Raw genomic sequence first — 23,133 nt, 5'->3', positions numbered from 1 at the left:
ACTATATAAAACGGATGGTGTAAGATACGGCAGATCTCCTCGAGTTTCTTTTAATAATTTGAATGTCCTTTCGCTAGTCAGACGACGCTATTATATCCTCTATGTATTATACAGCAAAATTTTTGTACATGCCGTAATGAAATAACACCTTCAAAGCTATTTACATTATGTCATATCAACGTTTCGGGTATCATTTAATTTCTAAGATTTATATTGTATCGCAAGCATTATCAGACTATAGAAAAGAGTGCTTGCAATAAAATATTGCATTTTTGCATATATGTAAGGGCATGCGAGCAGACTGGGTAACTTAGAATGATAATCATTTGTATACAACTTTCGGCAAACGGAATTGCGTTTACTAACTTACTACACAACATGTATTATTGGTATTCTTGTTTGTTACCTGCTGTTTTAATAACAGTAGCTGTTGCTTCATCTTTATATGTGGTATATAGAACTCCCTTTGCCGTGTTAGATCTTTCTAAAAGTACTTCATTCGTGTGTCCGCCAGCACTATACAGATTTGATGGACATGACGCCATTTCTTCAAAATCTGAAGACAAAAAATAAAATTATAATTATAATTTCATAAATTGCCTAATAATCTGAAAATTCCTTTGGTTGATTACTATGGGGAAAATAATATTGGTGGATTTTGTATATGTCTTATTATGTAAGAAGATGGACGTTTTGTGAGTTTTTTTGTGATGTCTGTGATGTAAGAAGAAAGTGTGAGGAGCTAGACTGTTTTGGGGAACAGAAATTGATAAACAGTAATATAAGCGAGAATGTTAAATTAACAACTTCGTGTATAAAAACTAGAAATACAATAAGCAATTGATTCGATCAAATGAAGGAGTTTTAACTTTTGATATTATGAACAAAACATACTTAAGATATTTTAAATTAAATATATTGACTTCAAAATTAAAGAGAAGAAAATTTTCACGAATTTTGAAATACAATGAAAACATATATATTGTACGACTGTGTTTTAAAAAACAAATGAGTCGCGCCATGACAAAACCAACATGGATCCAGACCAGCCTGCGCCTCCGCACAGTCTGATCAGGACCCGTGCTGTTCGCTATCAGTTTCTCTACTTGTTATAGGGTTTGTAAACGAACAGCATGGATACTGATCAGACTGCGCGGAAGCGCAGGCTGGTCTGGATCCACGCTGGTCGCAAACAATTCATGTTGGTTTTGTCATGACGCAGTTCAAATGTTGTCATATTGTCTGCCAGTCGATGATAGTTTGACATGCCTGCTAAGTAACGCATACAACATTTTTATATTGATAACAAGTTCGAACAAATTGCAAGCTAATAGAAATATAGGCATAACTATTTCTCTGCCAGTTTTTATAACAACACACAATAAAGTGTTAAAAATTCTACTTTTATTATTTTTGCAAAAAGATGTACATGTTTGCCCGTTGCTGTGAATATTAAAATGTTCACTTGTACAAACAAGACGGTGATTCAATAAATCGATAAAACAAACATAAATTTTATAAACTTTATTTGTTTTATACGTTCGAACACGCTATAAAACTAATAAAATTGTACAGAAAATCTTCAATAAATTGTTGACTGTTGCTGACATGATTACAGATTTATTTCTGTACGACAAGACCCATCGAACGTTTCATTTCCTACTCTTAACTTAAGTAAATAAAGCTTCACGACAATTATTTACTTACCGTTCTTCTACGAGTACATGTTTCTTTTAGTTGCATTTTGATTTACTAATTTAAGGAGCAATGTGCAACATCATGTTTTTAATAGATGATAATTATAATGTCGGACACTGGGCAAATAAGATAAACGAAGTATAATAACAAATTCAGAAAAAAAGGTACACAAAACGATTCCTGAGTACTGGAGAAATCTACAGACTTTTCTCTCCCCCACCCTATAAAACCTAGAAATAACACGATAACACGAGTTTTTTTCCCAAGTCAGACACCTTACATGAGTATGTATCATTTTACTGCTGTAAAAATAATCTAGTTGTCACAAACAGTCAGAAGTCTATCTTGGTTTGTCTGATTATATATTGTCTCTATGTCCTCGTAAGATTTAATTTGGAGAATGAATGTAACTAATGTTTTTTTTTTTGTATATGCATTTAATCCTTAAGTTGATTGTATTCTGTGAGTTCGTAACACACCTTTCTTCAAACCCAATCACTACAGGGTATATAACACCAACAACTGCTACATTTAAGTGGTTGGTTTCTGCTCTTTTTATCTTTTATTCAGTATTAAATTGAATTCCAATGGGGCATCTGCGAAATCAAGTCGTACAATAGTAATAGTAATAAAACTGTTACAGCTCAAATTCATTTACATTTAGAAAATTGAATTTGTATCGAACTAAAGAAAAGCAAAACCCACATACATTGTATATTGGTTTCGAAAACAGTACTTTCGTATATTTCATCCCACACTAGACTGATAATTTGACTAAAAACTATAAATTCTTTGCCAGTGAAATATCTTTCACTTATTATAGCTTTGAGATGAAAATATGACGTCATCGAGATGAACATTTTTCCATTTACCTCCAATGTGATGGTCTTGACAAAAGTCATAAAACACAATTAAGATAATTTTAAACACGGTTATATCACAACATGTCTACAAATATCAGGAAGGAGCTTAGGCCGAAATATCGCCCCGTACTTTCAATCAAATATGTAATATTTTTTATCTTTGAAAATAGTTCTGCACAACATTATTGTTTTATTTGTGGTATTTTAAGATTCTTCTTTTTGATATTTCTCTACCTAAATACTGTATATATATGTGTTTGTCTCTTGATGAAAACGAACATATAAAAATGTCTTTGGCAAACAATGGTTATGATTCAACATATCAATGAAACAAAGAACGTTTTAGAAAACACTTTCGTATTTGTATTTGTCTTATAAAATGCGACGAACGTTTACTGCTTCAAAAACTATCCTTAATATCAATGACTGACACACTGACATGACTTTTGTAGCAAATTACACAATTATTTCAGTAAGATAAGACCAATCGTCGTGTTTATGGCCTTTTTCTCAGCTAAACTTCTCGGCACTGATTACTTACTGTCCTTCTACGAGCAATGTCTCGGTAAATTACGTTTTGATTTTCTCATTTAATTAAAGCGCCAAATATGACTTCGACGATATTGATTGGTTATAAATAGTGTATAAATAAGCAAATAAAATAAACGAAGTATGATAATCTCTGTTTCGTATTTTATCAGACTAACTATAACTGACATTTGACAGAAGTAGTACATAGATTTACACTGTCGCCAGTTAATCTGACTGTACATTTTTCAAGTAATGAGCTTTCCATAATAAAGAAACATCTAGATTGTAACTTCGGAAATTTTGAAAATCTGAAATTGTACATGTAAAACATCACTGCCGTTTAACATGGTCAGTATAAACATTTTTGTTACTACAGATCAATTTAGGTGAAGCAAAACAATAACTTTGAAAAAGAAAAGAATTTCATATTAATTTCTATTTGGTCATAACTTTTTTCATCTACATCTAAACGAAAACAATACAAGATAAGCTGATAGTTATGCAATTTATCTTTTTTTGCAATGGAATTTAGTGTTTCTTTATAATAACACAACTTCACCAATTTTACTGCGGTATGTGTGTGGTTTTTTTTATCTACAAATACAAATTTTAAATTTTGTCAGAGAGCGATATTGGATAACCTAATTGCCAACATTTTCCACAATACAAATATAATTGCTGTTATCATATTACGAGAACGCTCTCGTGAATCAATGCTCGGATCATGTATAGAAATGTTTGTAATATTGTTTCATTATTTTAGTAAGTTTATTATTATTTCAATGTCATGAATTGTTAGAATTCGACATGGGATAGTCTACTACTTAAAAAACGTCCTGTAAATGAAAGATTTACATGAAATAAAACTAAAGCTTAACTTGAACTTTGACAATGAAGAAAAATGTGTGATATTAAATTACAGTTTACTGTTAGTCGTAAAATATTAATATGTTTAATGCTGGGACCAAAAATAACGGGACAGGCAACTATTTTTGGTCCCAGGTTAATAATTACTGAAAAAAGTAAAAATAATTAAGATCTTAAAGACACCTTTTGATGATCACTAAAGAATATTCACATAAAATATTAATCTAAAAACTTCTTTTGGGAGATTTTCATGCAACAGACACTCACGTGTTTGACACAATCTGCCTTAAGGCATAGTCAGATGAGATATTTTTCTAAGTCGAATATTTACTGAACGACTATAGTACTTTTTCACAGAAAGATGTTTAAGTTATCTGTCTGCGATGTCTTTCAAACACATAAGCAGAGATTTTTGTTAAACAAGTGTCACTTAGTTCAACAGATTTTTAAAGGCACATTAAACCTCAGAAATCCATATTTATTAAATTCTTTAGAAATGTCAAACATGTGTTTAATAATGTTTTCATAATGGATTTGGGGCATGTTCCATGTTTAACAGTTGAGGAAAGTAGCTTTGACTGCACAGTAATGTGTAGTATAAGTAGTAAAATGTTAACAAAGTAGTATTTAGACCTCCATACAAATACTTATTCACTATAATGATACCGATTTCAAACAAAGCAAAAGGAGAAAAGGTTATTCATCCATATGGCAAATGAGTGTATTTTAAACTGTAAGCAGATACCAAAAATAAAAACTTTTTGAGAAATCAAAATCAAAGCATAATTAAAATGTTGGCATAATGGGCCTTTAAAGCAAATAACTTCACGTTGGGTCACTTACAGTATGAAATACAAGCATTAATTCATCGTTGTGCATGGCTTTATAGATAGGATGGCATCTATACCATTAAAAACATTGATATTATGATAGTTTGAAATGTGTTTCTTCATTCATTGAGTGCTAATAATAAAACAAAACATCTTTTTTTCCTTTATTTATACTTTGTACTAATTATTTTAAATTATTAATCTAAAAATGTGATCCCTCGGATTAAAGTTAATATTTTTGTTACTGACCGTTTAACTCGATAATATACATACATAATATAGATAACAAGTGATGTGTACATACGATGAAATTTCCCAAAATAAAAACAGATTCTATGCAAAAATACGTCTTTGATAAAAATACATCAGTACGAATTTCTAAATTTTCCTTAAAAAACGCAAATATTTAATTAACAGTTTTCTTAATTTTTCATTAAAAACGCAAATATTAAATAAACATTTTCTTAATTTTCCTGTAAAAACTCAAATATTAAATTAACATTTTCCTTAATTTTCCATTGGAAAAATCAAATTAACATTTTCGTCTACATTTCAGTAAAATAAAATTATTTTATCAACTAACATATGTTCCGTGGGACTTCCGTATAATTATATCAGTTAATTAAACGATCTCGGTTCATTTACATTTGAAATACAATAATTGCAAACTGAAAAAAAAATTAAACACTCAGAAGAAATCATAGGAGTTTGTTATTAACATACTTTCTAATACATCACTCAGTCACTGGGCGGGAAAATTACATTTTACCAAAAAACAATAACCACTTTGACAAAGAAATATCTGAAAATAGTCAAGAGGTGGAAATATGACGTCATCTGGTAAAAAAATTGCCTCCATAAATAAAGTTCGCCCAGACAGCGTTTGTTTACTGAAGATGCTAAGAACTCTGGAATGACATTAATGTACTTAAAGCCTAATAGATATTTTTTTCCATAAGAATGAATGAGATACACTTTGATGTTTTCACAACATATTTACTATATGATTTAGAACAAAGACAGGACTTATTTTTACATATTGATTTCTAGTCACACTGTATCACATTTTGATATGAATTGTGTTTATAGATTTATAACGACATGTATTTAGAAGTATTAAAACTACCATAAATGATTTATAACATTTTTTTAAAACCCAGTTTGTTCGCAAAATGCAAAGTACAAGCATATTTTAGCCACAAATACGGTGTGTTTTTTATTATTTCATTAAGTCCTTTAAACTTTAATTGTATAAGTAACCATGTTAATTGAATATACAGGTTATCTTTGAACTGATTTATCATTTTAGAAATAATCACTATCAAATTATTAGTTTTATATAAAAAAAACAAAACGATGTTTGCTGCTGAAGTAAAGTAGCGGACTTATCATATATTTACTGTAAAACTGTCCAGGTTACAGCAAAGTGACATACCCGGCATGTCGGTTTTATCGTAGTCAACACATAAATGGCTAATGTTTCAACAAATAAGATGCATTATAATTTCTGATTACGATAACAATGACAAATATTAAATCAGTGCAATGGGTGAATATCGGATATAAAGTGCAATGAAACTAAACTTGAAAAGTAAACATAAGATTAGCATATATTTTTTTAAATGGCCGTTCATTTGACTTTTAAACTGTTAAATTTGCGTAGTAGACATGTCCTACTTTGAATTTGGAGAAGTCCATTCTAATCTTAAGGGTTTTCTTTTACAAAATGCTAAAATTAGGCTGCAAAAGAAGTAAAGCATTCAAATTAAATTTTCACAATAAGTTGATCCAAGTTTAATAGATCTTTTTATAAGAATAATTATCCGAGCATAGAATGCTTCATGTCAACTTAAGAGTGTTGTAATGATTAAGATATGTAGAACCCACATTAAAAGCAACAATAAATATACGAGGAGCAAAGGTTACATGCCATCAATCCACAAGCATTTCAGCAAGTCCGACAAGAAGATTGATTGTAAATATTTGTCCGGAGACATCTTTTAGATTAACCATACATCCAATAGGGCTATTCTGTCGTCAATCTGTGAGAATACGGGCTACTTTATTAATTGGCACACGACGGACCTACGTACTTATAAACAATTCACTGACAAGATTAGCCTATTAAGTATATTTTGGCTATCGTCCATGCTGCCATATATTTTTGTCTTATACACTTTATTACATTATCTCATATATTTGTAATATAGCTTTTGTTATTGAAGAAGCTGTATTATGATTTTATAACTTTTTGAATCTGCCAACACAATGATAAATTTCTTTTTAAAACACAAAGATAGGTATTTTTTTAATTTGCAAAAAACAGAATGCGGAGGCAAAAAAGATCTATAAGTTGGTTTGATGGGAAAGTCTTACTTAAAATACCAACATCTATTTCCATTTCTTAAGACTTATAAATATAATAATTATTGCCATCAGATATATGGCAACGTACCACACAGAGGCGTCATTACGGATTCTTATATTCATATGAAATTATAGGGTGACCCAAGTGATTACCATTTGTCCGGCATGAACTGAAATAGTGCAAATACAATAACTTCTTATCTATTTTCATATTAATATTTGTCAACATTTTGCTAGTGTTCTTTGTCATTGATATCCTACGAAACGAATTGTAAAAATGGTCATTTTTGTTTGTTGTTCTACTAACACGCTAAATGTGGTATGGTTTTCATGGTAATCTTTGTTGTTCTACTATAAGACTTATTGTGGTATGGTTTGAATGGTCAACTTGGTTTGTTGCTCTACTAAGAGACTTATCGTGGTATGGTTTGCATAATCAACATTGTTTGTTGCTCTACTAGCAGGCTAAATGTGGTATGGTTTGAATGGTCAACTTGGTTTGTTGTTCTACTAGCAGGCTAAATGTGGTATGGTTTAAATGGTCAACTTGGTTTGTTGTTCTACTAACACGCTAAATGTGGTATGGTTTTCATGGTCAGCGTGGTTTGTTGTTCTACTAGCAGGCTTATGTTGTTATGGTTTGCATAATCAACTTTGTTTGTTGCTCTACTAACAGTCTAAATGTGGTATGGTTTTCATGGTCAGCTTGGTTTGTTGTTCTATTAGCAGGTTTATCGTGGTATGGTTTGCATAATCAACTTTGTTTGTTGCTCTACTAACAGTCTAAATGTGGTATGGTTTTCATGGTCAACTTTGTTTGTTGTTCTACTAGCAGGCTTATCGTGGTGAAGTATTCATGATCAACGATTTTAATTTATTTCTGAGTATATTTCTTAAATAGCTTTTGCATATTTTTCTGTTTTAAGCGTCCCAGATAATTTTTGTAAGAAATTCATATTTTATGTTTTAGACCTTTGGAGTGGAGTTCCTTTTACTATAAGACAAATCATATGAAATAAACTACATTTTAACAAAAATGCAAGATAAAAAGTCCAATAGTTGTTCGTGTCAAAAAGTACGAATATGTGGAAATTATTGAAAGTAATTGTTTTATCGTATGGAATGACACTTTCGCACGTAATGAAGAGACCGTATGCATATTTCTTAACAATGAAACATAAGTCGTTTCGTGAACCGATTTATATGGTAAAGAATTCAACTACCAATGAACAAAAGCGATTCATGAATATTGCTAACCTGTCTTGTGTTAAAAAAATTATTCAAGAAGAGTTTGAAAAAGTTTCGGAAAGCTGTAACAAAAGACAGTTTTATCGCATATTTGAGACTTTATTATTCTCTTGAAACTAGATATACATTCTTGTGAGATTTGATTATTCCTTTGTGGAAGATATAAATACATTGTTATCTGATTTGACCCAAACAAGTCGATATTCTCTATAGAAATTTTCTCTCTTTAAATTATTTCTTATCTATTTTCTGAATCGCTTGCAGGACAATACTGTTCTAAATGTGGCAAAGGAAGCCTTATATATGGAATGTAACATTAAAATTACATTAGTGTATGCATCTACGGAAATTTTTCCTATCTTTAGTTGTTTATATGTCCGTTTTGGCAAATAACAAACCAGACCAGGCAATTCAGACAAAAATAGACCTAAACGTGTCAAGATTTATTCGAATCACCACATATCAGCTCCTATTTTTGTAACCAAAATAACCGTCTAGTGTCGAAGAGGTATTCTTTAATGAATGATATTTCATTCATAATAGCTTCGTCGAGGCACCAAAAGATCTGTATGTGCATTGGTTTCCTTTTTTTTTTTTTTGCAAAATACATAATGATATTAGTCTAAAATACCATAAATGTCAGGCGCGAAACATCTTATGCTATAAAATCTTAAGCATCATAATATAAAATCAAAAGTACCGCATAGTAGTACGAGGTATAAAATCGTAAATATTTTACATGATATATAATCTAAAATACTACATGTCTTGAGATGAATCTAAAATAACACATGGAATACATTCTAGACTAAACGGTGTTAAATAGCCGAGCCGATAAACAACGCTGAGACCGATATTAAATCTCAAATACCACACTCATGATGTAAAATCTAAAAGTCCACATTTTATAAAAGCTAAAATACCTCATGATATAAACCTAAATTCCACATGATATAAAAACTAAAAAACCTTATGATATAAGAGCTATAATACCACATGATATAAATGCTAAAATACCTCATGATATAAAAGCTATGATACCTCATAATATCAAAGCTAAAATACCTCATATAATGAAAGCTAAAATACCTCATGATATAAAAGCTATAATACCTCATGATAAAAAACCTTAAGTATCACATGATATAAAAGCTATAATACCTCATGGTATTAAAGCTATAATACCTCATGTTATAAAAGCTATAATACCTCATGTTATAAAAGCTATAATACCTCATGTTATAAAAGCTAAAATATCACATGATATAAAAGCTATAATACCTCATGTTATAAAAGCTAAAATATCACATGATATAAAAAGCTATAATACCTCATGTTATAAAAGCTATAATACCTCATGATATAAAAGCTATAATACCTCATGATATAAAAGCTATAATACCCCATGATATAAAAACTATAATACCTCTTGTTATAAAAGCTATAGTATCTAATGATAAAAGCCATAATAACACATGATATAAAAGCTAAAATATCACATGATATAAAAGCTAAAATACCTCATGATGTAAAAGCTAAAATACCTCATGATATTAAAGCTAAAATACAAGATAAAATGAAATTTTAAATACTTCGTGATATTAAATCTAAACTACCACATGATATAAAATCTATAATGCTTCATAATAATAAATCTTAAGTATCACATAATATTTAAAAGCTTAAACAGCACATGTTAATTTAACCATTAAAAATGTGCAAGTAAACGCAAATCAATAACTACATAATGTGACAGATTTAGAGTGATTTTTTATCTAAAATACATTATATTAAATAAGTGGTTCATAAGTTTATTTTCCCGGAATGCTATTTCACAAATTGAAATTATGTAACGAAGGATCAATATCAGGAAAAAGAGGAATATATATATAAATATATCATTTTCAAATGTAGTCTATACATCTATATGTCATATGCTTGAGAAATCAAATTTATTTTAAATGCGATATTGAAATGTATTACAACATTTATTTTCATTGACGTGAAGTGACTTTATGACTAAATAAAAATAATATATACTAATAGATTAATATGTAATGATAATTTTTTATGTATTTCTGAACTATATCACATGCGTGTATAAATAATTCTCAAGAACAAAAAGGTTAAAGTAATAATACGTTTAAAGTACGGTATCCGAAGTTCACATTTCTACTTGTGAACATTTCCGTAAGTACTTGGTTATTATAACAGACTGTCTTTGATACATTAGTCATTAGTTTACAGTCATTAGTTTACTCACTGAGCGTATCAAAGTCTCATTGCGACGTGATTTCTAGAGAGTATATTATGCAATATTCATTGCTAAGTATAATGAAATCGCATTTGATTGTAATAAAAAGAGGAACGAAATTTTTATCGTCTTAATTTTATTAATGCTCAGCCGCGATTCTATCGTGTGTCCGTCAGTACGTGCAATTTTCGTATCCAATCAATATCTTTTGTATTTTTGATGGATTTTTATGAAGGTATGCGAGATTTAACAAAATAAAGAAGATAAGCATGATGTAAGGTCAAGGAACACTTGAAGGTCAAAAGTGCAAGACTGTGCTTCAGGTTGCTTTATTTCTCTTACAATTTTAGAAATATTTTCAAAAATTGGGACCAATTCTTAACAATATTGACACGATATTGTACATGGCTTATGATCAAGGTCATCTTTGAAGGTAAATGTATTAAGCCTTCCTACCTTATGCCTCAATTAGCATGTGTAGGAATTTTATGAAACTTGTGGAAAATAAAAGTGTGCCAGCTTCAAACTAATATTACATTTTACACTTTTACGGTCGGCTTGAGAAGTTACCAAGCTGACACTCTATAGCAGTTTCGACAGAATATTTACGTAAAAAGGACTTGTTGAAATATTTAATTCTGTTAAGTTAAAGACGGTACATGTTTATTACACCACAGTCAAAATGATGGATTAGTTCTTCTATTAAGAATACATTGTTACCATGGAAACGTTTACGCCTGAATCTGTTGAAGATCTTGTAAAAAAGGAAAGAATATTGTTATTTCATTACTTACCAACATTTAGCGGGAAACCTAGATTTAACATTGTAATTGAACTTCAAGGAATGTCCAAATCCTATCTGTCCATTATTGTCACGAAGTTTGCAATATAATTTCAAATGACCGTTTCAAAACTCACATGATTATGTTTTTGAATAGGAAAACAGAAAGCTCGTCGTAGTTATCCTGATGTAAGTTAAACATCGATCGTCTTCTAATTATTCGAAATCCTTCAACCTCAGTCTCTTAGTCATTAAAAGACAAACACAAGCACTGTCACGCCCTTACAATAGCAGCTATAATATATTAAATAATACAATAATGCAACGAAATTTCTAAGATATAAGATCCATTTTTTTCTTTCTTTCTCTCAAGTTTGCGACACAGTTTCCATGGAAATTGAGCAAAACATAATATTTAGAAAATGTAGCGATGTGTAAAATGGCTACAGAGAGGGATACGGAATATGTATTGATCGAGACTCTGTGAATCAATAATCTTTGTAAGGAAATGATGCTGTGTCTCATGCAGTTTGACATTCCAGTTTTGTGAACTTTTAGTTTGTATGATACATTTAGATCAGTTTTTATGACTGTATAATCAGGTTTGATATCATAAAGCGGAAGATTGGAAGATTTCAGTTCCCATGTGAGATATCATGCGTCTTACTCGGCGGAAATCGTGATTTTTATACGAAATCAACGGAGTTAAGGCTCGCTAAATAAGGATTATACGGGTTTAGAGAGATGTAAGTGACATTTCGTTTCGTTGTTTCGTTAAAGACTTTTTATTATTCTTGTCTTAGTTTGCTGCGACAGCATTCAGACTGTCAAAAGTTCACACAGTTGTGAGACGAAGCTGTTAAAGACATGTACAATAATCGATTTCAGACGTCAACAGTATGATTTGATCAACAAAAATAATTAGAAAACAATGCTTACTTAATAAAGATATATTGCGCTTAAATTTGATATTTGAAAATACTGATAATTGCTATACAGTTTCTTGTAAAATAAACATATCTTTGAGTACACCAGTGAAGATATATTACGATTTTTAAAAAACTCTACACCCAATAGGTAAATACAGTATAAAGACATAGTGTCATTAAAAGAACTGGCAATTAAAAGACCAAATTAATTTGATCATTAATAAGTAATGCAGCTTTCTTAACATAGTTTGTGCATTCTGTTGATGAAATGAGTTGTTGCTTGTCCTTATCGTGTTTTGTGTTTAATTAAATGTAAAAATTAAAATTTATTTAAAAATCGTTAGAAATATCAAGATATTAAAGAAGACGGTCTTTTCGGTAATATATTGCTTCCTTAAAAAAATAAAGACAGGAAAAGAAAGAACAGAGTTTTTTTTTATTTATTTCGTTTTCTTTACTCGTGCTACCGTTCTCATTCTTACACGCGCATAATATTTTGGGAAAACATTAGTTTAAAAGAACTGACACCAAAAAACTTTTTTATCATGAATGTCCTACAATGTTCTTCATAGCTCTATATCTTTCTATTTGTCCTTGGTTCATATTGAAAGAATTTTTCCCTATGCGGTAAGGTATATTTCCTCACAATAGGCTAATTGGGGTTTTTTTAAAGGACATAATTTAAAAGCATATCAACTTTTTTTGAATACCAGATAAATCAGTACCTATACATAACCAAACCCATAAAACTCATTGAAGAAATAAATGTACTTAATTTCTAATTTTTATTTATTGAATATAAGTTGGCGGGGTATTTCAATTGTTATTATTTAGATGATAATATAATGCGTTCACAAATATATAAATCCTCGGTCGTTTAATTAACTCGACGAAACATTGCAGCTACAAATTACTTCTAATCTGGGTATTTAGTAAATTGTTTCTGTACAGGTGGAAAGTAAACATAGAAATCCTTCAAAGGTGAAATATGTAGGTATGTACAAAGAGTTCCATCTGGTAATACTTGCAAATCATACCACTCGCGAAATAAAATACTAATATAACATGTTTCCTGTGCAAATATCACTTTCAGCTCGAAGATGTATTTCATTTACATGTTCTTGATAAACCCACTCGCTTTAGAAAAAAAACAAGAATATGTAAGTTTATTTCGTAGACGGGGTTGAATTTCGAAAACCTAATTTGATGATACGTGTTCGTCGTAATCAATTCATTAAGGTGAAAAAAAATTGGATTTATCGTATATTTAAGGGTGAAATATTAATATTGATAAATAATTATAATAGTGTGGATAAATTTAAATGATAAGCTACGTTAACTAAGACACTGACTGACGAGAACCGGCAAAATGCTATAACTGTAAAAAAACGAATATTTGATAGTCACAGGTCTACTTACTTTCTCGGCGTCTTAACGGCGTCCTCTCAGACTCTGGAATGACGTCATCATCAGAGTCACCCTCCATTTTGAAAACTGTCAGCTGTATTGCAGACTTTGACCCCAGGACGCCTGATGAATTACGATCTTTGGAATGTATTATTTCAGGTTTTATCAGAAGTAGAACTTATTTGTCACATTGCTTGCTTTTGTGGGGTCTTCTGTGATATGAATAAGAAAATGATAAATTTTATAGGCTCGTAATAGATGATATAAGTATAGTTATATATTATCATGTAATATGAACATGATACATGATACATGCATTTAGCAAATTGGAAAATTTGCCATAACATGTAGTTTTTTTGTGATAAATTAACTGAACTCAAAAGTCTTTCGTGTCATTCGTCCCAAAAAACTATGCGAAGAAGTTGTCAGTTACTTGCAGAGATAAACACACAGCTGACAAGTACTGGAATAGAATCCAACCATCTGACAAGAGTGTGTATGTCGGTTTATGAAAACTAGACAGAGTACAAATGAAATGTGTTAAACAAACAGTGTAAACTTAATAAAACTTATAGTCAGACAATACTATTAGTAAATTAAATAAAATTATGACTGTGATAAAATGCTGAGTCGGCTAATAAACCTACTTAGTAAACATGAAATAGCCAAATTCGTATACATAATTTATGAAACAGAACAAATATATGAATAAATAAACATACTTCAAACGAGGCGAGGTGAACCTTGGAACCTTAGAAATTAATAATTTAAACGACAGCTGAATATAATGGCACTTATTTCGAACTTTTATCAGTAATATTAACCAGGCATTCCATACAGACCGTCATAGCATTCAAACCTGGCACAAGTAATCGCATTATTAATTAAGTGAAACTAAGAAATTAAATACCTTTTTAACTTTTTTTAAGATCTTGAATTAGCATATAGTGTACTTTTTATCTTAATCAGCTAAAATAAAAAAAAACCTTGAAGTAATGAGCATCAGCTACCTCTCACATATCACTACCTTAAGATAACACTTGCGTAATGTGTATTCCTATTTACACCAATACTTGCAGAATTTATCGAATTTTAAACCAGAAAATAATTTAGAGAATAGCAGCAGAAGTTTCAAGAAATTATAGAAAATATTCGTGCACATAACACACATGTTTTATATATACAATGCTGCCATTCTCTGTCTGAATTAAATCATGGATGAAAAAAGAGCTGTTATAATCACTTAACATCTTAACATTGATTGCACGAGTAATGATAGTTTATATTATTGTTTTATTGAATAACACTTAAAATACCAAAAAACCAAATGTTGTTTATGGTATACTAAACAGATAAAGAACAATTGGTTAACAAATGAGGTATATTGAATGTTGTATCATAGTTTGGAGACCTTTCTGTATTTAAATCGTATAAATATACATGTACAGTGCGTTAACTGGAGTGCAGGTATAAGTTACCCGCACTCCAGAGCATGCCTATTGATTGGCTCATTTTTTCTAGGGTTTACTTATTGTGACGACAGAGAAAGAGAAAGCGATATAAATATCATATTCAAATGCTCGTTCATTGGTTACCTTTTTCTGGAGTGTCATATTGTAACAACAGGGAAGGTGTTTTATTTTCAACTATGATACAAAACAGAAAGAACATCGACTCGGGGGTACCCCCTCGTACAAATCAGATAGCCTCGTGTTTCGATGCTCTTTATATACATTTCTATTACTTAAATCTTCGAAAGACGAAAAATTATCTACATTCACAAGTGTTTAATGAAACCGACTTCAGCTGAGAAATTTCAAAATATTACCTAAAATGTGACAGAAATCCACGTAACACAGACTGTGCACTTCTTTCAAAAGATCCCCATTTTATCAACACGCATAAAAATAGATTACATTTAATCACTTTTAAGGTAGGACCTGCAAGTTTATTGTTTAAGTCACTTACATTCATCAGTCAAGCATACTCAAAACGTAACCCACATTCATTCCCTATATCAAATGTTATATGTTTCATAAAAACAGCTGTACTGCTTTTAAAAAATCATTCACCCATAACTATTTAGATCAGCATAATACATATGACATAAAACACTCGCGGCTGAACCGGATATTTTAAAGTGAAGTATTGATTTAAAAGCCTTTGGTGAATAAACCATTCATAAAATCTTTCTTAAATAGTTATATTTGACAATAAAACACAATTTTTCGCTTACTAAGTGTATTAAAACCCGCGGTGTAAGGAATTAATAAGATTTTTATAACTATTAACAAAGAAGGCATTTTAACAGTAATTGGAAAAAAGGGCACTTACTTTGTTTCTTTCATTGCTGTATTTCCTTTATCACTTAACCATACTTCAGATACAAGTTCCCGTGTTAACTTTATATTCTCACCACAATTATCACCATGTTTTGTTATAACGGTTTTCTTTGTTAACAAACGTTCAATACCTGTGAATATTTTACCAGATTCTGCAGTCAAAGTTACCGAGACGCTTGCTATCAATTTTTCCAATAATTGATTTAAGTTCAATGTCATACCGCTTCTAAAACTGATATAAACTTGAATATTGAAACAGTTGCAGCTTGCTACAAGCATGTGTTTTAAGGAAACAAAGAGGAAAAGAGTTCAGTGATAAAAAGAATGGATATGAAAAGTCACGTGTACACTGAATGACTTAAACACGCGGAAGTAAATCTCAAATAGTTGAAGGTATGTTAGATAAATGCTTAAAGATAGATGAGTACTTTCTTATGATTTTAGAGAATGGACTTAAATATTACACAATCATAATATCTCTCGATATAATATTGTAGAAGGGATTCATGTATAAATACGTCAGTGTATTATTGTTGCTGTCTGAAATAATAACGCGGGTGGATACATATTTATGTGCTTTAAGGTGTATAAAGCTATATATCTGCTGTAAAACGTATTGTTTGAATTAATAAAGGATACTTTAAAATTGTTTGTATGAAAAGAAAAAATACGACAGTTAATTTGCCATGCGAATGGCACATGAGCGAATGGCACAGGAACGAAATCATTGCTAAACGGAAAAAGAATACGTAAGTGGCAGAATAACATTTTGTTCCGGTAATATTCGTGTATATTAAATAACTGAGACATTTCTGTGTTAAAACTCTTTCAAGAATCAACCATAAGATTACTAAAACATTATATTTGTAGTGTTGATTAATTTTATAACAGTATTTTTTAAGATATAGCTTTATACCCTCAAGTGATTCTCTTAAATATTGCGGAGGTTGATCAGTAACATAATGGAATGTCTGTCTTATATAATTGTGTTTAACTTATCACAAAGATAACGAGTAAGTTCTTGTGTTTAGTCTCATTACAGAGTAATGGAATTCGATAAGAAAACAATAATGAATTATATTCCTACCAAAACTTTGATTTAAGAAATGTCATATTATTTTCAAACTTCATAGTTTCACATTTAATAGTGGTTATTATGTTAATGATTGGTGTAAGTTGCTAACCATCACTAAGGTTGCCAAGACGGAGTGGTCAGGGAGACAAGTAATCAATCAAAAGGAGAAGCGTAATAATGAAAGTTGCCCCCAAACTGATGTGTGGAAAAATCAATAGTATGGCTCAAAATAGCCTAATCATAAAAGTAAACTATATGAGGAAAACCCGAAGCGTCCGCCTGAATTATATATAGCTGAATGATTATTTCCCTCAAGGCTGATAAAACTGTTGTTTTGTCTTATCATTATTCTGCTTCCTATATAAAAAAATCATGCTAAAGTATTAAATCCAAATTGAAATGCCTATCTTCTTTAGCAATGATTTTCTAAACTTCATTCATTTTGCTAGCCGACATCTACTAGTTCCTCTGCCCTACAAACAAAACACAATAGATCATTAAAAAGTCAACAGTATTTTACCTTTAGGTAAACACTGAAGTGAAAGAGTAAATTATGTATACCGCGGCTGAACACGATTTTAATTCATATAAAGCTATTCTAAGTTAACCAAAATTCGAACAACCTTTAAAAATGTATGTGACAAGAAAATGGAATGGATGAATCACATGAATGTAATCGATTCTTATCGACTGTAGTAAAACGTAACTCACATGGGATAATTTTTTTTTTAAATGTAGCATATGTATTAGGCACCTCTTTAAAATCAATGGAAACGTTTGCTCTACATATACTCGTGAGAATTTATGCAGAAATCAAGGGGTTTTCTTCTTGTTAATGGCGACATATGTAGATGACATCTCGACTAATTTGTCTGTCGCGAGGATTAGACTTATCTTATTTTCAGGTCACCAGTTACAAAATAGCGTTACAATCATAATATAGATTTACATATATTTCACGCATATTTCTTTCATTTTGATTTGCTATAAGTATTTACATACTTAATTGCAATAAAAGTTTGAATTGAATATTATCAGACTTTATGGTGTTATGTCGGTTATAAGTGACATGTCTATATGTAGTATAATACAGCTTACATGCTTTCCATTAGATCTATTTTAATTGCATTACTTGTTCTTAATCAAGTCGCTTGTATTAATTACGAACACTATTTTCCTAAAACACTTTTGCTGCAACAATGTCGTCTCAATTTCAGTTATTTTCCCTCCGGTTTGTTCTTAATTTCCGGAAAAAAACTAGGTTAAATTTACATTATTTATTGCAGGTAACCATGGAAACTACAACAAGCGCGTTTGACATTCCGGTAAATTATATTTTGGGGAGATGCACATTTGGTAACTGGGACGACGACGACGAAGAGGCAGAGACCACCCTTAGTGTTCTTAATGTATCATACGTGGTCAAAGAAAGGATCGGACCATGGTGGAAAGGGGCGTGTTTTCGGAGGATCAAGCATAAGGTGGTGCTAAGAGATGCCAGCATGCACATGAAATCTGGGCAAATAACAGCGATTCTCGGCGGGTCAGGTATACATATATTATTTGTTGAAAACATTTCTTCTTTTCCAATTTCTATTTTTTTCTCAAATCTGTCAAGATTTCCTTCTCAAATTTCCTTAATCTTTGCTCATTACAAAACACTCATAATGATTCACCATGTAAAATGAAAATATTTTACTGATTAATGACTGATGAGACATTTCACTTAGTTTATTATCGTCAGAATGTCGATAGCAATTTGTGCCATGAAAATTGAAACACGCTTAAAATGTTTTCTTCTTATATACCTAATGATATATGTTTTATATGTTATGATTTAGGTTCAGGTAAAACATCATTGTTAGACTGTATAGCATCGAGAGCTAATGGTACTGTGTCAGGAAAGGTGTACTATAACAACATGGAGTGTACAAAAGATATAGCTCAAACATTTACAAGCTACGTCATGCAGGTATTATAGTGATATTTTGATTAAACAGCCACCTGTCTTAAGGAACCAATTACTTGAATTTGACTTTTTTTAAAGTGTTCCTTTAGTCTTTATTTCTCATTTAAATTTTAACATACAATATTGAACGACTAACTTGCGCGGGTATTAACCATTATTCAAAAGATAACGAGTTTTGATTTAATTGATCTGACGGTTTTTAGATATGTTGTTGAAAAAATATATAATAAAATATACATTTGTAAACCGAATATTTGTAATTAAGAAATTTATATTAAGTCTATCTCAACCAAGACAGTCATTCTGTTTTATACTTGAAATAGATATTATCTTTCCTTGAAGATAATTTCAATTCGCCGCTGGAAACTTTCTTTGAAATTAATTACCTATTTCATTTTTGTCAGTGTAATTTCTCTATTAATGTCTACAAAGTCATTAAACGTCTGAATTCAAAAATATTAATGATAAGATTCTGCTGGGAATATAGATCAGAAATTTTAAATTTCTCCAAATCAATAATGCAGTCAATTTTTTATTTGGTTGAGTTTTTCCGTCGCATCAACACAGTAAAGGTCGTATGGCGACTTTCCAGCTTTACTGGTCGGGGAAGACATCAAGTGCCCTTCCGTGCATAATGCATTCTATCATATTTAAACATTAAATCGTCATATTTTTTAAACAATGCTCTTTTAATCCTTTCTCATCCTTGCTATTTGATCTACTAGAATATTGATGATTATATGTTCTTTAAAATACTCAATTTATTTACCGGAGAAACTTTGATTCACGTTTTATGTTAGTAAAACAATGCGCTCACTTAAATACTTAATAAGGATAATACTGTAGGACAACTGCACACTGCTATACAGACTTTAAGGATATTATATACTGACAATGGCTTATGTAACTCCACAGGGGCACATTAAATTCTCTGTTTCACAGAATAATCGATTGGTATTTACTGACGTCGTCTGCTAGTTTCCCTTTAGGCGTTCATGTTTTCTTTCAGAAAAAGCTTTTAGTAGCATTTGTTATTCGATTTTATAACTCGATACAAGTAACTAAGTTAGAAATGAAAGACAAATATATACTATCTTGTCTGCTTCATGAGTCATAAAGATGAATTAATAAATAATAAGCCTTTCAAATGCAAGGTCAAGGGGCGAAATATTCTCTGATGCTAGATTCTGTAATAAAATTGCCATAGTAAGGATGTTAATAGATATTAAACTTGTACTGTTCAGACATTTTATCTCCGTAGTGGTCATAAAAGTTTCAACAACAATGGAACAAATAACATTCAAAATCAATGTCTTCGAAGTATCAAAGAATTCCTGAATGAAAAATCGATTTGATAAAACTATGGCATAAGAATACCACAGTCTTGCCGTGTCTTAGTTGTACGCAATTGTCTCAGACTAAGAACTCCCCAAAAGTTATTGGTTAGCCGTTACTGTCATGCCTGTACATGAACAACTTTTAGGTACATGCTCTATTTTAGTGTGTTTGTATTCTATTATTTCAGGCTGATAGATTGTTACCAAATCTTACAGTAAGAGAAACTCTACGATATAGTGCACAATTACGGTTGCCTGGTAACGCTTCAAAATTTGACATCGAAGAAAAGGTAAAGTTCATTTATATATGAATATGTTCATTTATATATAAATATATAATATCATATCATTTAAGGAACTCCATTGAGGTTCAGCTTAAATATGTATCATTTGAGTTTGTTTTTTACATAGATCAATGGGGGAAATAAAAAAAGAAAGATATGCAAAAGATTTTTAAGAAATGTACTCAGAAAAATATTGTTAATCGTATTTTTGAGTCTTTCTTGGTCCGATTTGGGTCATTTTCCACAAATGAAATAATTATTCTGAAAAAAGCAGAGTGAGCGAATGATCTAAAATTTTGCACACACTTTACTTATATAGACCTCAATCTAATCGGACATTAATCTCGGTGAATTATTTCCAGTTCCGTCATGTCAAAAAACCTCAGTGAAGTCCCTTTAAAACTTAATAGTTTTGAATCAATTTGAAAGTTTTGAATCAATATGAAATGCAATAATATTAAACATGAACATTTATACCAAATGGGATTTATATCACCTTATATGTTTATCTTTTTTTATTCGTTAATACAGTATACTTGCCCAGAATAATCTATAATTCATAAAAGTTCATTAGGAAAATTAGATTTGTAAGAATTTTGTTATTCATGTATTAAATATTCATTGACTGTACTGACGTATGTATGCTTAATTAGGTCAGTATTTATTTAATTGTCGTCTGTTTTCAAGGTCAGTAAGGTGATTATAGAGATGGGACTGAAAAACGTGGCCGACTCAAGGATAGGGGGCAGTATTATAAGGGGGATTTCCGGGGGAGAAAAGAGACGCGTCACAGTTGCTATACAGTTATTACAGAATCCAAGTATGTTGGTGTTTACATCTTTCCTCAAGGGGCAAAATGTTCGTCTTGCTACTCCGAGCGTTGAGTAAAATCATTAATGGAAATAAACTGATAAGTTGATCAGCGCATATCTGTTCAGTTCTGTTCACATTATATCTAATTATATCTCTTTAAGTATTCAAAGATGATTAATATGCACATTTTATAGACCTTTTTACGACGCGGTCTGTTGCTATTAAAAATCGACCGGATGTAGTATTTTCTCACGCATGCGCAATCTTTGATGGGCAAAATATCATCGCCCTACCTGGAAATGCAGTAGAAGTTCACAGACAATTCTAAATACATTGTCGGTTAAAATTAAAAAATATTAAATAACTTAAATACAAAAAGAAAAAGATGCCTTTACAGCTTAGTAGCCAAGAGTGCTATAACAGGATATCCATGGAAAGCCCTTTGCGACCACGCCGGACTTGAAAATCATTGAAATAATTGTTGTAAAAATGTGGAAATAGATTTTTATCAAGAAAAAAGATCTACATTATACTTCATGAAATAATCCAAGTAAGATATTTATATAGCCTATGAAATCGAAGTTAATTATCATTCTGAAAAAAAGTCAGAACATATGATAATGTAAGTTCATGAAAATGTTTCTAGTATTCAGATTACCTTATTTTATTCTTCACCCGATTTATACAGCGATGCCAAAAAGTCACATATACATGTTTAAGCAAATCTACAAAATCTTTAGAAGTTTAGGCCATTTACCAGATAGCGTAGCAAAACACATTTTAACCAGTTTATTTTCACACATTTTCAAAATCTAGGTAAATGCATCCCACACTATTTGTCACATCACAAAAATAATTCCAAACCTTAATAAAATAGGTATATGTAAAATTATTAAATTTTACCAGGACTTTTGTATGCGCTTTTGAATCACCGAATTAGTTAGTCAGCATATTTTAATGACACCTTTAACGAGTATTTTAAAGGACGATATATCCAAATAACGTATTTCAGCACACTTAATTGCAAGAGATGGTTAAATTCTTATGCTTGTATACGAAGGTACTTTGTCAGAATCGAATATGAAAGACCCTGAATTAATGCGTAAATGCAGAAACGCTCAAGCCAATTACTTAGATTCACTTTTACATCGGTAATTAACCAAAATAAATATCCTAAATGTATGATTAATCATTTAGATTAAATCAAATTGTAAATGAAGTTGTTAAATACTGATCTTTTCTTACCTTATGCGATTTTTTTTTGCCATATGCAGAATGCGCATGCGCGAAATGCTACTTCCGTTTCTATGGAATATCGTAGAGTAAAAAGGTCTATATCATAAATGTACGAACGGGTTTTTGTTTGCATACAAATTCACAGTATGTTTATGTCGCCAATTAAAAGCTACGTTATTTTAATTCTGCCACCTGATCTTTTAATTTGAAAAAAAATAACAATATCCTGTTTCTGTCTATGTATGGTAAATCATTTGTGGATATTTTAAGACTTCGTTATTCAAATGTCATGAAATTGAGAT

The 23,133-nt window shown here is 30.6% G+C and overlaps 2 protein-coding genes across 8 annotated transcripts in view; one reads left to right on the top strand and one right to left on the bottom strand.

The window, feature by feature from the left end:
• Window positions 1–16,255, bottom strand: part of LOC132718519 (ATP-binding cassette sub-family G member 8-like) — a 30,653-nt gene extending 14,398 nt beyond the window's left edge. The window contains exons 1-3 of one of the 3 annotated variants that reach the window (XM_060702222.1): window positions 16,110–16,255; window positions 13,788–13,987; window positions 407–556 (exon numbers count right to left, since the gene is read on the bottom strand). In XM_060702222.1, the coding sequence (XP_060558205.1) occupies window positions 407–556; window positions 13,788–13,854 (217 nt within the window). In that variant the 5' untranslated portion in view covers window positions 13,855–13,987; window positions 16,110–16,255. Of the gene's footprint in view, window positions 1–406; window positions 557–11,452; window positions 11,823–13,787; window positions 13,988–15,603; window positions 15,754–16,109 lie in introns of those variants that run through there. The other 2 variants (XM_060702223.1, XM_060702224.1) reach the window with 2 other exon arrangements.
• Window positions 1–23,133, top strand: part of LOC132718520 (ATP-binding cassette sub-family G member 5-like) — a 31,727-nt gene that overhangs the window by 2,765 nt on the left and 5,829 nt on the right. For 2 of the 5 annotated variants that reach the window (XM_060702229.1, XM_060702226.1), the window contains exons 2-5: window positions 18,479–18,740; window positions 19,034–19,164; window positions 20,687–20,788; window positions 21,470–21,602. In XM_060702229.1, coding sequence (XP_060558212.1) covers window positions 18,485–18,740; window positions 19,034–19,164; window positions 20,687–20,788; window positions 21,470–21,602 — 622 coding nt within the window. In that variant the 5' untranslated portion in view covers window positions 18,479–18,484. Of the gene's footprint in view, window positions 1–12,052; window positions 12,186–16,377; window positions 16,511–17,011; window positions 17,131–18,478; window positions 18,741–19,033; window positions 19,165–20,686; window positions 20,789–21,469; window positions 21,603–23,133 lie in introns of those variants that run through there. The other 3 variants (XM_060702228.1, XM_060702227.1, XM_060702230.1) reach the window with 3 other exon arrangements.

Source organism: Ruditapes philippinarum, unplaced genomic scaffold (assembly GCF_026571515.1).
Source record: "Ruditapes philippinarum isolate M1 unplaced genomic scaffold, ASM2657151v2 ctg386_1_1_1_1, whole genome shotgun sequence".
NCBI lineage: Eukaryota > Metazoa > Mollusca > Bivalvia > Venerida > Veneridae > Ruditapes > Ruditapes philippinarum.
This window is presented reverse-complemented; position numbering and strand designations above follow the sequence as displayed.